Source organism: Abramis brama, assembly GCF_963993115.1.
Source record: "Abramis brama genome assembly, chromosome: 9".
Taxonomy (NCBI): Eukaryota; Metazoa; Chordata; class Actinopteri; order Cypriniformes; family Leuciscidae; genus Abramis; species Abramis brama.
The window spans coordinates 41,665,682-41,683,415 of record NC_139971.1 but is presented as its reverse complement, the minus strand read 5'-3'; the positions used below and the strand labels follow the sequence as shown (position 1 = coordinate 41,683,415).

At 36.3% G+C, this 17,734-nt stretch overlaps 2 protein-coding genes across 2 annotated transcripts in view; both read right to left on the bottom strand.

The window, feature by feature from the left end:
- The window catches only part of LOC311089879 (uncharacterized protein), an 832,216-nt gene that overhangs the window by 572,082 nt on the left and 242,400 nt on the right, over nt 1-17,734 (bottom strand). Inside the window, exons 44-45 of the mRNA XM_084124910.1 lie at nt 8,246-8,419; nt 7,928-8,098 (exon numbers count right to left, since the gene is read on the bottom strand). Coding sequence (XP_083981036.1) covers nt 7,928-8,098; nt 8,246-8,419 — 345 coding nt within the window. The remainder of the gene's footprint in view (nt 1-7,927; nt 8,099-8,245; nt 8,420-17,734) is intronic.
- Nucleotides 1-17,734, bottom strand: part of LOC311089881 (uncharacterized protein) — a 58,032-nt gene that overhangs the window by 35,737 nt on the left and 4,561 nt on the right. Inside the window, exons 2-3 of the mRNA XM_084124912.1 lie at nt 5,345-5,518; nt 4,169-4,339 (exon numbers count right to left, since the gene is read on the bottom strand). The gene's annotated coding sequence lies outside the window, so the exon portion shown is untranslated. The remainder of the gene's footprint in view (nt 1-4,168; nt 4,340-5,344; nt 5,519-17,734) is intronic.

Genomic DNA, 17,734 nt, shown 5'->3' with positions numbered 1-17,734 from the left:
TGTTGGAACAAGGCCAACATAGAAGTTGCTCGCCATATAAAAGCACCTCTTTAGCGGACCGAATCACAGTGTGTGTTCTGGTGAGACGAACAAGAAGCTGAGCTTGAGAGGCGCTGTCAAAAGCTGTTATATATTGCCGATTTCAGTGGGCCAATATATTGGATATCGTTCATCCAATGCATCACTGAAATATGTAAATGTTTTTGTTTATTTAAAATAAAAAGTTAAGTTCTGATCTATAATTCTCTCTTACTGTTATATGACATTACAAAGTGAAACAATTGCAGGTGTTTTTCATTGCAGGTTTTTCAAATGTAAAAATGTTTACACAATTTCAGATCAACTTCGAAAGGGGTTCTTCCGTGTCAATGTCATCATTTGGGTGGCACCATGCACTGGGACAACGCGGCTGGGACAACACGTCGATGTCATCGATGACGTCGATGCAAAAAATACGTTGACGCAAAAGGTGTGTTCGACATCGGCTGCGGCTGGATGCACCCGATTGGCGAGAGTAGCCGCGTGCAGGCGGGGAGGAGCTGCAAACGGAGACGTGAAGTCGGACACTTTCTGGTTCCCGTAGTGACCACTCACGTGGTGTTTGCATACTTTACCACAGCTGCAGTGAAATAAATGCAATATTTGCCAAATAATGCACAGATTTTTCAGAGACATTTTCATCCAATACTTTATGTAGCCTACTGCTTCATCCAGCGTCTGTTTGAACAAGAATAAAGTTCATCATAAGCTACTATCAATGAAGTGGAGTCTACGTTTTTTAAGCAGTTTTAATTTGATAAACATGACACAATATAACATGACAACGACATGAAAAGAGTGTTTACTGTTATAATAAACTGATTTGAGAGCTTTAGAGGAACTAAAGGTTTTCGGATAAACACGAAACACACGTGATCGTTGTCATGCGGTGAATCCGGCCAATCGTGGAACAGCTGTGTCGTCATCAGCCCTCCTGCAGCCCAGTCAGAGAATGTCTAATAGGAAGAGAATTGGCACTCTCTGCTTACTTCCGGGTTCTGGATTGGTTGCAGTAACACGTCTCTATCCATGCGGGGGCGCTCGCTCGCGAGTGCAGAATGAATGGAGGTCTATGGCGAAAAACCCACAAAATCCACTTTTCTCAGGATATAATTTTTTGTCTAGTAATTTGAATGTTGTATTCGAAAGGAGGTGCAAAGAAATTACACATTGCTGGGTGTTAGATTTTTTAGAGTCACTTATTTGGTTTAAAAAGTCTTTTAAAATGTCAATGACGTCAGAATGCTGACGTCATTAGCAGAATGCTAGCGTGTTATGGGCAACAACAACTCAACCTGTAAGAAATCGAAAAGAAATAAGTACTCGTTCATTCAACTTTCGACCTATAACCCATGTTGAACTTGCAAAACCTACAATAAAATCTGAGATTTCTCAACGGCAATCGGGTGAAAGAGACACATTTAGCCGTATAGCCCCATTGACTCCCATTCAGTCTGCACTCGCTCGCGATCACCCCCAGTGGAATTCTAATGGAACTGCAACCAAAATCAATACAATGGGGCTGAATAGGGAGTGCCAAGGCTCTCCGTAGACGGGCTCTGGCCCAGTGCAGCCGCTCTTGAGAAGCTGCGCTGGCTGAGTTCTCCGGCTACTCTCGAATTGCTCTCGCGGTACTTTGATGGCATACGTCACAGTCACGTGGCGTCGGCGCTGTATCAAGTCGGACGTGAGGCTTGTTCGACTTCATGCAGCTCTGCGCAGACCGATCGGCGGCTGACTTGAAGCAGTGCATGCCGGTTTGAAATTTTGTCCGACTTGATACAGCGCAGACGCCACGTGACTGTGACGTATGCCATCAAAGTACCGCGAGAGCAATTCGAGAGTAGCCGGAGAACTCAGCCAGCGCAGCTTCTCAAGAGCGGCTGCACTGGGCTGCAGGAGGGCTGATGACGACACAGCTGTTCCACGATTGGCCGGATTCACCGCATGACAACGATCACGTGTGTTTCGTGTTTATTCAAAAACCTTTAGTTCCTCTAAAGCTCTCAAATCAGTTTATTATAACAGTGAACACTCTTTTCATGTCGTTGTCATGTTATATTGTGTCATGTTTATCAAATTAAAACTGCTTAAAAAACGTAGACTCCACTTCATTGATAGTAGCTTATGTTGAACTTTATTCTTGTTCAAACAGACGCTGTATGAAGCAGTACATAAAGTATTGAATAAAAATGTCTCTGAAACATCTGCGTATTATTTGGCAAATATTGCATTTATTTCACTTCAGCTGTGGTAAAGTATGCAAACACCACGTGAGCGGTCACTACGGGAACCAGAAAGTGTCCGACTTCACGTCTCCGTTTGCAGCTCCTCCCCGCCTGCAGACGGCTACTCTCGCCGATCGGTTACATCCAGCCGCAGCCGATGTCGAACACACCTAAAATTTCTAACCGGCATGCACTGCTTTAAGTCAGCCGCCGATCGGTCTGCGCAGAGCTGCATGAAGTCGAACAAGCCTAAAATAAGCGCGTCGAAAAAAAAATAAAATAAAATAAGCGCGTCGATTCGTCGACCTGTTTTAATTTCTCTAAAAACTGTTTGATCGTATGAACGTTGAAACGTACTTGATCGGTGAGTGATGTAGAATAGAATGACTGACTGCGCTTGACAGGGCGCATATAAGTACGAGAGAGAGCCCCGGCCACTCACCGTCTTCAAACAACACGAGCGCTGTCTTGCTATCTCTCTCTCTCTCTCCCTCGTGCATATTAATCAAAATCATTAGACACGATAGAAAAAGGGCAGAAGACCAAAGTTTCACATGGAGCATTCGGAGATTGTTTTCTCTTGAATTACCGCGGAGTGTGAATTGTGGTAAAAAATAAACAGCCAGGATAAATCACACAACGTTGTTGTTATTTTTATGTGAATGAAGAATTAAAAGATGCACTTTTTTCAGTAAGCTAGGACTATGTGTTTTCAACATAAATGTTCAATTCTGTTGATTCAGGAAGGACGCCATGACAGGCTGCTGGCTCCCACTGTTAATTTTTATTTATTTTTTGTTGGAAAAGCACTCTCTGTATTAGCTTAAAGCCCTCAAGTTAACACTGGTTACTGTATTCTTTCAATTGCTCTAAACAAGTATTTTGGGTGACCTTTTTATTTTTTTATTGAATGCTAGACATCAAGTTGTTGTTATTTTCATCTGAAAGAAGAACTTTTTTTCAGTAAGCTAGGCCCTATGTGTTCAGTAAGCTTGTTTCAGTAAGCTATGTGTTTTCAAGGCTTTAAGGTTTTATTGAATGCTGCCTCTGACTAAGAATGCATTACTATGCACAATAAAAGTGATTTTCCATGCTATCGGCCATAAACTGATTGTTTAAAAACAGCTGACAATCAGGGCTGATTATATCCTGTCAATCAAAAGAGGCTGGGATTAAGATCAATATCAGCGGATAAAGATCGGTGGCCGACCAATTGGTACATCACAATTTAATTTGCTTTGTTCTGGAACAGGCACTAAATTATTTTGCAAATAATTTTCCTACAAAAACATATGTAACCTTCTCCGGCTCCCACCTGCAACATGCACGCATAAAAGCATAGGCTACATTGCTCAATGCTGTAAAAATAAAAACTCTGCATTTTCTTGCATTTGTAAATAAATGTTTATTTTATTTTAGATACTCTTGTTGCTTTTGTGCAATAGATGAATAATAATTTCTTTGTTTTTAGATATTTCATGTCCCACAAATCGTTTTATTCTCCCGCAACCCGCACTTGCCCATCAAATCTTGTCCCGTGCCGCACTCTGTTGCGTTGGGTGAGATCCCACGAGATTGCAGGTCTCTATACACAACCAAATATTTGCACACATCAACATACTTTAAAGTAAAAACTCTTTAGATATAAAATATAAGCTTTTGGAATTAAAGCATATACAGTATGTGTACTTAATTTAAATTATATACAATCTGTGAAAGTAATTTTTATCTAAATGTGTATGTTTTTAATTGTTTACTTAATTTTAATACATAACATTATTGTAGATGCTAAGAGAAAAACTGCTCAGACTCAAACAAATGAGGAAATAGTATTATCCACTACTGTAAAAATAATTTTAAATGTAATGTAACATTTTATGTCACTAAAACAAAATACTTACATCAGTGTGTTGAGTTTACAGTGTTTATCCTGCAGTAGAGAGGCGATCTGATTCACTCGTGTGTCTTCTAGTTTGTGTCCACTCAGGTTCAGTTCTCTCTGGAGTAACAGGTTTTTACCCACAAGTTCTGTCAAATATGTACAGGCTTCCTCTGCAGTAGGACTCAAAAACCTGCAGAAGGGAAGATGAAATTTAAATGTCTTTATGGCTTTAAGCAATATGTGAGAAACATCAGTGCACAGAAAACTGGCTTGTGAAACTGCATGTTTGTGAAAATCTGGAGACTCACAGAACTGCTGGAGAGAGATACAGTGATACAGTGAACCTGGGCTTGATGGCATTAAACTACAGTTTCAGAAACATTTAATACCATACTACTGAATACCATCAGTACAATATTAACCCTCTACAATGCGAGTAAATCACTCGCATCTGCGAGTAAATTTCAACTCTGGGCACTAAATAATGTCTATCATGACCCATTGGCTAATCAACTCTTAGATTTTACTCGCTAGTGTGTGTGTTAGAGGCAGGGTATGAGTTTGGAATAGTTAAAGTGTTCAGCAATTGAAAAAATATCTGAGCACTTCAGAGTTTCGCTGTCTGTCTGTATTATTTCAATTCAGCTCAATGGATGCGCAGCCAGCATAAGGATTGTCCACATGAGCACCACCAGCCCTAATTTCAGTTAAAATGACAAATATGCATGCATACATGGTTACCAAGTTTTAGTTTTAATTACTAAAGTTCTATCATTAAATAGTGCTTGATTATCATTATATAATGCTTGATTGACTGATGTTAAGAGTGTACGTTCAGATATATAAAAAGCTGTGGCATTTTACAAAGACAAGTAGATTTGATGGAATCATATATAAATATAAATAAATAAATATATATATATATATATATATATATATATATATATATATATATATATATATATATATATATATATATATATATATATATATTATATCAGTCTGGTAAACAAAAAAATGTACTAGCCAATGGCAATTCTATTGCCAAGGTGTGAGTAGAGGGTTGCAATTGTATCTAAACAAAACTCAGTAACCTCCACTACAAAACATGTGGAGCTTATTGTATTACTGAAATATTATTTTGTATGAATATTTAGCATGCATATTTATTTTGTGCTATTTCATCACGTCTCACCTCAGTGTCTTGAGTTGACAGTTCTGATCCTGTAGTAAATCACTGAGCTCCTTCACTCCTGATTGTTCAGGATCATTTCCTCTGAGATCCAGCTCTATCAGGTGTGAAGGGTTTGATCTCAGAGCTGAAGCCAGAGCTTTATAACCTTCTTCTGTGATACTGCAGTTTGAAAGTCTAGAAAAAAAGGGAATTTATAAAATTCATCAAGTTATTGTTATTTTATGATTAATATATTTAAACATTTCGTACTGTTAAACAGTGTTGGGTGTAGCTAGCTACAGTACAAGTAACGATACCACTAACATTAACTACATTTTTAGTATCTGGACAGTAGCTCAGATACTTTTAAAACATTGTTGCTTTACCAGTAGCTAGCTACATTTTCCTAGTAGCCGTGTAGCGCGACTGAAAGCTACATTCTGATGAATCATGAGCCTGTAATGCATTGAAGCAACGCAGAGTCTTCTTCTGACTAGATAATAAACTACATTTGTTCATTACCACCATCTGTTGTTACATCATGCATTTTGCGACTTTACAGTCCGTCCACCGACAAGAGATTGTCTGAGGATTATGTAAAGGATGTACAGGAATGGATATTTCATGTGAATCGACTGTAATTTATGCAAACCAAAGATTAAAATGCAGTCTACATTACAGACTTAAAGCGCATGTGGAAGGTGAACAATAGTTTTTTTTAAATGTACTACTTATCCTGCTTTATTGCACTCTATATCAAATGTATATTTCTATTTTAATTACAATAATGAACCACCATAGATTAATCTGTCCTGTTAGTTTTGTAATGAACCTTAAAGATCACTAATCAAACTGATATAAAATTGCAATATAGTAGTGCGCTTATTATTGGCAAAGGATGGTTGCGGGGGGATTTCAAGCGAAGCGCGAGCAGCTCATGATTTGCGTCTCAGAGCGACACAGACTCTGAATGCTTTACAAGGCATAACTAGTCCTCACTTTAGATGAGCTCACAAAAATAGTTAACTGACCACTACTAAATGCTTTATAACTACCTGAATCTACTACATTTACTTACACTTTCTAAGTGATCTTATGAATCAATGACAACTCCTAAATAACTGGTTTGTAAATAATGCAATACTTCATTTAGAAATGATAAATTGATCATTAATAAAGTATGAAAATACAATTATTAAACACATTATAGATATGCTTTTAAATCAAGAATACAGCATTTATAGCTGTATTTATAAACTGCTTATTAATGTCTATTAATGCTTTATAAATGATGAATTAACTGTTTACTAATGCTTAACTAATGATTAATAGTGTGCAGTTATTATAAAGTGTTACCCGTTTTGGTAATAAAATAATAAATAAAATAATAAATAGTGTGATTATACCATTATATTTTAAAATAAAAAATTTGCAAACCTAAAACTCAGCAAGCTTTTATTTTGGCAGGTTGCCAGGAAGTAAGTATATGCACTGCCAGTTTTAGCCTTTTTTTTACAGTCTATGGTTTTAGCACTGCAGAGTGAAGCGTGTTATTAGCCATGTTTCCATCCAAAGTTGTGAATTAAACTTATGTGCAAAACTGCAATATCACATAAAACATTTGTGAATAGAGCAGCGTTTCCATCCAGTGAGTCTAAGAGAACAAAATTGTCACTTCCTGATAAACTGGCGCTAAATATTCACTAAGAAAAGCAGGAAAAGCTACTGTATATAATCATTTTCACATAAGCCTATAATAAATGACTTGCGCCTCAGAGCATGCAGACGAAATGCAATAAAGCCATTATCTTGCTTTCTTCTCTTCAGTGAACTAGGGTTACATACGTAACAGAGAGACGTTTGTTTTGCCTGGCAGCATTTAGTCCCCCTTGAGTTAGTTGGTACAGTCCTCCTATAGTGTATTACAAACTAAGCAGTAAATAGACTGCACTCTTTCATTAGTCATATTCTAGCAGGGATGATAAAAAACAAAAACAACAGGTAATTGGTTTCAATCCGCTACAAAATTAAATTTTGTGATATAAAAGACAAAATAAATGGAATAATGATAAATAGTAATTGTGCATTTGAAGTGTCAGAATTTGCTCCACTTAGGCTATATTTAAACATTCAAAGCTTATGCCCAACCCTCCAATACTTTCTGCAATCTGCTCCCTTTCAAAGTAAACTCCTTTGTCCGTGAGCACAAAAAAACGCATTTAAAGTGTGCTCACTAGTGGACCTCTTTTCAAACGCTCAATACGCACATGAGCTGTTCATCCTGTTTAACCAATACTATTCAGATTTTTTTTTCCATTTAATTAAATTTATCAAACAAAACCAGAGCTGCTCAATATCAATCTCCAAACCCTGTTCCAGATTCTTCCCCTGGTATTCAATGTCACTTAGCAAAAGAGTCAGTGAGCCACCAAGGCAGTGTGTTTTATATAACGGCAATAGCTCTGGGCATATTGACAAAGTGTGAATCTTATTGGTTGGTCAGTTTTCTTCAAAGTGCAATGGAAAAAAATAACGGCTCTCCATAAAAGACAAAAAATTCACGTCAGTCTGAATGAACAGCAGTTTATGGTGAACTGTACTCACTTGAGTATCTCTAGTTCACACACAGGATTCTTCAGTCCCTCACAGATCTCTTTAACTCCAGAGTTCAGCAGATGGCTGTTGTTCAGGTTCAGCTCTTTCAGGATGGTTTTAGAGGAGAGAACAGTAGCTAGAACTGAACAGCTTTTCTCTGTCTGATCACAGTTATTCAGCCTAAACACAAAAACAGCAGTATTAATTATTCCGCACATATTCAACACACACCATATCAACAGCTATTCATATCTGCTGACACATGCCTGACAGTCATTTACAATCAATTAACAGAGGAGTTATAATGTATAAATCACATTGACTCACTGGATTTTATCCACTTTGCTATGAGAGTCCATCAAAAGAGCAGAGAGCTTCTCTCCATCCAGATCTCCTAATTTATCTTCACTCAGATCCAGTTCTGTCAGTAATAATGGACTTTTACCCAGAACTTTAGTAAGACACTCACACGCTTCCTGTGCAGCAACACTTTTCAAAAACCTACAGGAAGTAGAAGAGAATTTTAGATGAGATCATTTGTTATAATTTTATAACTTTTGCTGCTCCCATCCTGCTTATGAGTGGAGTTATAAATCAAATATAGAAAAAAATATAGATCATTCCCAATAGTATGTTTCATAGTTAGTGTATGAGTGTGATGTGGGAAAATCAATTCCAATTCAGGTCAGGAATCAGATAATTGTAAGAATTTAAATTCTTCTTATCAATTCCTTTCTGTGGATTTTTATGTGATTTTAAACCATTCAAGCTGACTGAAGTACTTTTGTAACTGAATTTGTAATGCATATCTTACATTTGATTTCAGTTTCTGTACCTGAACATCTGAAAATCTTAAACATTTGTATATTTTAGTTGTATTTATTTGTGCTATTGCTTATGTGTTTATTTGTTCTTATTTAATTGCTGAGTATTTATTGTATTTAATAATGCTTGAAATTTATATTAGTTAGAATAGCTGTTTTTGCTGTGGTATTTTTGTTAAAATCATAGGCAAAAGTTCCTTGTATAAGTTATTTAGCTTTTAGATTTTTGTTCATGGTATTCAGCTGCAATGGAACATTTCGGAAAAAACATTTCCTTTGTTCAGTTTTCCCGCTTCTCCTTTGTTGTCATGGTAACTAATATGATTTGCCATCATGTTCAAATGTGTCGTCGTTGACCACCTTATTATTTAAGTATTTAAGTCCCTGTGTTTTCAGCTCTAATTTGTCTGGTCACAGTAACGTTAAGTTGGGTTTGCTCGCCTGCCTGCCTTTTGGATTGTTTGCTCGTATGGATTATTAAAGCCTTTTTGAACCGGATCTTCATCATCCTGTTCTTCCTACAACCCAAATGTGACATATTTAAAAAAATTTACCTTAGTGGAATCAAAACTAGGAATTGATAAAAATCGTAATCAATAAGCAGAATCAGAATCAGAATTTCTAAAAATTCAAATGACCAACTCTAGTGTGATGTTCCAGTTGGTTTTTGGTTGTTCCTAGAGTTTGGAATTTGTTTCTAAAGCATTCCTTTTAAGGTTTAGCTTTATAACCATAAACTAACGCTTAAATAGGGCTGCAAATAGTTTTGTGTGTGTGTGTGTGTGACAACCAAATAAGAACTTGTATAGAATGTTTTCTTCAATGAATAATTGTTTATAGATGTCAAATATTTTTTTTCAGTTTGTGTTGATGAAAGAGAACTTGATATTATTAAATGTAATCATTTTTTTGCTGTGTGATAAATTAACTAGAAATTCTAAAATTGGAGATAAGCAGCAATCACTACAAAATTGTAATGTTTACTGGATATTATGTGATGTTTTAATATTTATTGCAATTGTGGAAATAAATAGCTTAATTTATTGACAAAATATGCAAGTTTTACTGTTTAAGGAAATATAAAATCTGCACCGTTTTCATCAACGCAGCAGAAGTGTAGTAATTGACAGTGCTGTTAATGTTCTGTTATACCAGAAGTGTATTGCTTATGAAAACAAATTCATGATCTTGCTAATTTTAATCCTCCATATTATGTGATGTGATTAATAAACAATGGATCAATACAAGACATGAAAATCAACTGATTATTGTTTTGTTGCAGCATGGTTTCAGGTTATTTTAAAAGTACAATTTTACTATATATTTTAAGGTTTTATTCACCTGGTCTTTAATTTACATTGTTCATTCTTTAGTAAATCACTGAGCTCCTTCACTCCTGATTGTCCAGGATCATTTCCTCTGAGATCCAGCTCTATCAGGTGTGAAGGGTTTGATCTCAGAGCTGAAGCCAGAGCTTTATAACCTCCTTCTCTGATACTGCAGTCTGAAAGTCTACAGAAAAACAGAAGAAAAAACAAACAGTTGTTGTTATTCTTTTTGGAGACACAGATTATCGCATCACTAATGGGATTTATGAATGGCTTCTGACAAATTAGACAAATTATGAATAAATTATTGCCGTAGAGAGTGCAAAAACATACACCATTATGATGTTTTTATTTTAATATTGGCAAAATTTCCCTTAGATATAAATACAATATATGCATTAACCAAAACCTTATTAAATTAAATAACTTTAATAACCTAATCTTTTTTAATTAATAGTTCACCAAAAAATGTAATTCCATAATTTTGGGATTTTGTCCTCATGTTGTTTACACATTTACTTTCTTCACTAAACACAAAAAGAGATGTTTAAACTGAATTTTAGCCTCAGTCATAGTGTACATTTAAAAAGTAGTAAAACTTTTTTTTTTCAGTTCATCTAATTAAATAAACCTTAATACATAAACATGCAGAAATCTAGATGAATGTTAATACACACTTCAGTTTCTCCAATCTGCATTGTGTATTTTCCAACAGAGGACAGATCTTCCTTATTCCAGAGTTTCCGAGTTTATTCTCACTCAGATCCAGCTCTATCAGGTTTGAATTAAACGCTGAAGTCAGAGCAGCACAACCTTCTGCTGTAATGCTGTTATTATTCAGCCTGAAGAGAGAGAAAACAAAGACAGGAAACATTCTTTAGTTTATTTCAGCCACAATTCACAATACAGTAACAGAAGGATACATTTATTTGATAGGTCAACTAATCTCAATCCTCAAAAAGTTTAAAGAGCAATGACAGTCTTTCATTAGACTTTAAAAATGTAATATAATTTTTCTTTTGTAAAGTATAAAACAATGTAAAATACTCACATCAGTGTGTTGAGTTTACAGTGTTTATCCTGCAGTAGAGCAGCGATCTGATTCACTCCTGTGTCTCCTAGTTCACGTTCACTCAGATTCAGTTCTCTCAGGAGTAACGGGTTTTTACCCACAATTCCTCTTACATACTCACAGGCTTCATCTGCAGTAGGACTCAAAAACCTGCAGATAAAAAGATGAAGCAGAATTCAAATACATTCTTAAACTTGATCTAAGGAAAAATAACATATGAATATGTGTGTGAAATGGTTAATTTTGTATTAGTGAAAATTATAAATAATGTTTATAAAAATAAATTGCCTGCATATCATTTATTTTGTATTATTTCATCACGTCTCACCTCAGTATCTTGAGTTGACAGTTCTGATCCTGTAGTAAATCATCGAGCTCCTTCACTCCTGATTGTCCAGGATCATTTCCTCTGAGATCCAGCTCTATCAGGTGTGAAGGGTTTGATCTCAGAGCTGAAGCCAGAGCTTTATAACCTTCTTCTGTGATACTGCAGTCTGAAAGTCTACAGAAAATAAAACTATAAATTAATTTCACATAATGGTTTAAGTTACTTCATTACTGCACAATACTCTGAATACAAAATATGAGAGATCACATTAGAGCTGAATACTTTATCAGATGCACAGCTAAGCCACTTCTGACTTTATTAATGTGTGGATTGATTAATGAATAATAATTAATTATTGGTCAGAAAGACTCAAAAATTTGATCATAAATGTAGGAAAAAATTAATTGTAAAGTTATGATTTTGTTTAAATTTTGTTTTTATTAGTTGGGTATCTATAAGTATTTATAAGAAACCGATAATATGTATTTTCTGCATGTAGAAAAACTAATTATTCTACAGATGGATGAAATTTACACTCAATCTATTCATGCGTCTCAAGCATTGTTATCTTAAGAGTTTATGTTCCATTCACAAAATGTGCCCTGGAAATTAATTCTTGTGCCTCATGGAAATTCAGTGGGGTTCACGTTCCTAAATTTTATTTATCATCAGCTACCTTTAAAACCAAAACCTCAATAAGAAGAGAGAGAGATATCAGCAATGGTTAGAGAATGATTGGGTGTCGAGCTTCAGGATGCAAAAGCAATCAAGTAGTTTGTTTTTTGTTGGACCCCACTGACTTCCATAGTATTTTCCTCCCTACTATTAAACTCACCAGGGTGAGCAACTGTTTGGTTTCCCACATTCTTCAAAATAACTTACTGTATAAGGTCAACAAAAGAAAGAACATTTTTGGCAAATTAAGAAAATGTTTGTCTAAAAACCTTTCTTGTTAAGGTTTGTATTTTGTGTGCACTGTATAGAACATAATGTCCTTTGTCAGTCCCATGCCTGTTTAAGTCACTGCTTGTGGTTGGTTTCATAGATGGTAAAGGACGTTTTATACTTGTGCTACAATTGTGTGGCCTGTGCAACAAAACTTTCAACCTCTGTAGCACCAGTGCTATGTGCAAAAAAAGTTAAAGCTGCAGTCTGCAGTTTTTCCTCTTTGTCACCATCTCTGTTCGAGTTATTTGCGGAATTATCAGCTTTACGTGGGCTGTGCCTCGGCACGGCACAGCGCGGATGAATCCAATGTTTTGAGGAGAATGCGGCTGTCAGTTGCCGCCGGTGTGGATACTGGCATTCCCAATCACTTTTTGGAAGTATGACCAACATAAGAATTTTCACCGGAAAATGTAATCTGAACAATTAAGTAACATCCACTTTTGTTCTGACCAACTAAGGGGAAAAAAGCATTCTCAAATTGTTCATGTTAACAACATCAGCATTGCGTGACTACATTTAATGCCCTTCTGATATTTATCCTTGTCTCTTTTTTTCTCCGAAGTCTTTCGTGTTTTACAATGGGTAAATCTCCAGTTGTCACTGGTGATTGTCGTTTGAACCTTTCTGGATCCGCCATCAAATTGATAAGTTTAATTATATCAAGTGCTGTGAGAAAAGGCTATAAATCTCCACCTCCAGCATCCTCATACTCATAGCCTACTAGCCGAGACTCTTCTTTATGTGTTCAGATGTGACGTAATGACGCAAAGACATGCTCAAATTTCAGTGTCATAGACATCAGTGTAAAAACTATAAATGTATTTTTATATAGGCCTATAGTACTTAATTTAAATGTCTATTTAAATATCCGAAACCTCAAATAAACATTATGTGTTTGAAAACACTGAATAGTTGCGATATATGAAAAGCATGAGCGCGTCCGTCTCTGGCTCAGTGCGAACCAACGTGCGAAAGCACGTTTGAATTTATCAGTGACTCATTGAGCATTTTGTGATTGTGTGCGTCAATGGGTTCAAATCAATCGCGTTTCTGGGGTGGAGGGGACAAAGTTAGAGGGGCAATGCCTTCGTGGCGCCAGCCCTGCATGAGAGATGTTCTCAATCATTTTTACTAAAACTTCAAACAAACAAACAAACCAAAATATAATATACATGATTTTCTCAGGCCAAATCCCATTCCTGTGATAAAATTAGATTAATTATTAAAAATTGTATTAAAATGAATACGTAATAATAAAAGTTAATGATAGTTGATGACAATAACAGTTCAGTTTATTCCCCTAATATTGACATGGATGTTTACAGAGCAGAGGTCAACTTTCTATAATTCCAAAGAGAGAGATGGACTTATTATTATTTAGTGCTGTACTATTTCAAAAGGCAGCAATAAATAACACTTTAAAATCTAAAAGTGTTCATGTGATTTTATACATTGCTGTGAAATTAATGAATGCATAATAATCGTGAAACCATGATTATTCCTCAGACTATAACCGTACCAACAAAATCTATAATCGTTGCATCCCTAATGGTAATAGAGATTGGCATGGTAATGGATATGACAATGTTAATGTATTTGGTCTTGGCGGAATAGATCTGCTACGCTGCTGCTCCTGCAGAGCAAGTATTGAGACTTGCTACTGCAAATACCTTCACAGACACTGCTATGAGCATTTAAGACATGCTGCTGCTGCACATGTAACATACATGAATTAATCCCCCAAAAAAGCAGGAGACAATAGAAAATGGCAGAGCACTCTTCAACACAAATGTCAATAAAGCTGTTGTGCAACAGCTGAAAAGAAGGCTGTTGCTATACATTATAAAGCAATGTTTTACCCTACACAGTTGCACAGGGTAATGAAGAAACAGACAATATAAGTTCTATACATGTGCTGATGAGTAATAAAAGAAGCGCTGCATTGGCAGATATGCATATACAGTAGCTGCACAATGATGACAAAGACAGGAAGGGATAGAGCCAAACTTATTTACATGATATTTTAATGGTTTTGTTTTGGTCCATCTACATCTACACTGATATGATAACGATACTATATTAAAATTGCTGAACACCACAATATGGAACACAAGCATGTTTTTCACAATGTAAATTCAAACGTAAAAAGTTAGGGGGGTTCGGAGGCATGCTCCCCTCAGAAAATGTGGACCTTCTCTGACCTACATATGTGCAATTTAAGACTTTTGAAGGCCAAAAAATGGATAAGAAATAGCTTTAAAATGTCAGTGGGCATTAGATTATTTGTCAATACCTGCTCTCTCCTCATCTTCATCTTTCTTTTTCTCTCAGTCTCCTTACCCTGCCCTATTTCTTCCTCTCCTAAAGCTGAACTTTGACTGATAGTCTTTTCATTTTCATCTGTCAGTGAAGAAAGTAAAGTTAACATAGGCTCAACTGATTTTTATATGTTTTATTAATAATTTTCTGAGACAAGTTAATTTACTCAAGGCTACCAGGAAAGATGTAGCCTAAGTCAGTATTACCAATAGGAACCTTCTACAAGCTTTGGAATTTAAAGACATCTGTTTTTAAATGTTAAAAGTAATATTAAATAATACAAATTATAGGCTGTTTACTGCAGTTGGTGTAATTGGCAGACGTTCCCTTGGACATCATGCGCTGTGGAAACGCATCAAAGCATTCTCATGTATAAATATGCAAGCATTAATGCACGTAGGTGATTTCGAATGAATATTTCATGTCGGTATACAATGGTTAAATAATGTTAAAATGAATCTTGCTATTGATATCTTTGTACTCTATTAATTAAAAAATTCACTGAAAGTCCACCGCACAACAGTGCAAGGAGCATGTTCACATTTTTAATTGTCCATAACAACCCAAAAACTTGCCTGCTTGCCTTGCACATCTAATTAATGGGCAAAGTTTTCCGACTATTTTTCTTACCTTCTTTTTTTGCTCTGGATGTTATTGAGCTTGTAGAAGTTTAGCTCTTGCGTTCTTCTGAACATCTCGTGCTGCCACTGCCTGATGTCATTTCTGAGTCATATCACTCCATAATCTGTCTCTCTTTTAAACACTTTTTCATCATTGCTGTGTTCAGGATTTTTTGGACGGGGCTAAAACGGTGGCTTGATGACGCACTGAAGCCGCTGAGCTCCTGGCCCCGCCCCTACTGTCGATGACGCACTGGAGCCACCGAGACTGGCCCCTCCCAGCGAACTGTCAGTACTATTAGTTACTACAGCCTACAGTTTGTTAACTAGCTATGCCTTCGTCACGGAAATGGGTATTACCTGGATGCGATCACTTACAAAACAGATCGGTGTCCTTATTTAAATTTCCGAAAAACAATCATATCAAGAAGAGGTGGATTAATTTTGTAAAGAACCTCCTTGACGGAGAGCTGAGGATCACCACCAACAGCCACCTCTGCAGTGATAATTTTACACAGGATAGTTTTATAAACGCTCGTCAGAGACAACTGGGATTCGCTGATAATCCGCTGTTACAGGTGGTGAATGGGGCCGAACCGACTATCTCCCGCTTCGGCCTTCATCCTCCCATCCCGCCTGGGGCTGAACCGACTATCTCCCGCCTCTGCCTTCATCCTCCCATCCCGCCGACAACTGGTGCCATCATCGGCAGTGCGTGCCCGTGAGTCAACTTTCCCGCGAGTGGGCGTGGTTTCAGCACAGCCAGCGGACCCGCCACCAGGGTTTGAGAGCAGAGAATACTGCTCATTTTTTCAAGATTTTGATAGCTTATTTTATTTACTTGGCGGCTTTTTTAACATTCAAATTTAGCTGGGTGGCTAATAACACATTTTTCTGTGGTGTGACAAACTCAGAACACATACTTAATTTTGACTTTACAGGGACTTTAAGATTCAAAAGCATATGAATGTTGTTCCTGCAAGAAAAATAAATGTAAGCTATGATTAATTAAAAAATCCATCACAGTACTCACTTGAGTATCTTCAGCGCACACACAGGATTCTTCAGTCCCTCACAGATCTCTTTGACTCCTGAGTTCAGCAGACGGCTGTTGTTCAGGTCCAGCTCTTTCAGGATGGTTTTAGAGGACAGAACAGTAGCTAGAACTGAACAGCTTTTCTCTGTCTGCTCACAATTATTCAGCCTAAACACAGAAACAACATTATTTATAATTCTGCACATATTCAAAGCACATTAGATCAAAAGCTCTTCATATTTGCTCACACGTGACTGACAGTAATTTAAAATGAAAGAACAAAACAAAAAAACAGAGAAGTTATAATATATAAAATCATGTATACTTACTTGATTTTCTCCACTTTGCTATGAGAGTCTATTAAAAGAGCAGAGAGCTTCTCTCCATCCAGATCTCCTAATTTATCTTCACTCAGATCCAGTTCTGTCAGCAATAATGGACTTTTACCCAGAACTTTAGTGAGATACTCACATGCTTCCTGTGCAGCAGCACTTTTCAGAAACCTACAGGAAGTAGAAGAGAATTTATATTAGATAATCTTGTTATAATATGTATGGTATTCCCAACTCTAGTCTAGTGTAGTATTAAAGTTATAGTTATAATAACTGTCTCCAGTTTCCCTGATAAAAATATCTAATATATCAGCAAGAAAATCTGAAAACAATAATATACAAAAATTATTAATATAATAATTTATATTTTTTCTTCATTATTTTTATGTCACAAAACCCATGAAATTCAGTTGTGTAACTGGTGCATTGCTTTGAACTGCAATTCTTTAAATTCCTCTTCGTCTTTATTATGCTGCACCGACTCGTTTATTCTCTCTATTTCATATAGATTATATCATATCTATGTCTTATTTTTAAATATTTGAAGACAATTATGACCTGATGTGCTTTAATTTAAAAGAGTCATCCTGTAGTAAATCACTGAGCTCCTTCACTCCTGATTGTCCAGGATCATTTCCTCTGAGATCCAGCTCTATCAGGTGTGAAGGGTTTGATCTCAGAGCTGAAGCCAGAGCTTTATAACCTTCTTCTGTGATACTGCAGTCTAAAAGTCTAGAACAGAATAATCAGTTACTCCACAAATGTCCTGAACAATATTAATCCATACAAAAAGGGATAGCTAAATATGGAAGCAAACAACAGGCCCAAAGACCTTTAACATATTAGTCATCAACTAACCTGAGTCTCTCCAGTTTACAATTCTCTTTCAGTCCATCAGAGAGCAGCTTCACTCCTGAATCCTGCAGATTATTATTGCTCAGGTCAAGATCCTTCAGGTTGCTTTTTGAAGAAAGAACTGAAGCCAGAGCTGAACAGCTTTCCTCTGTTA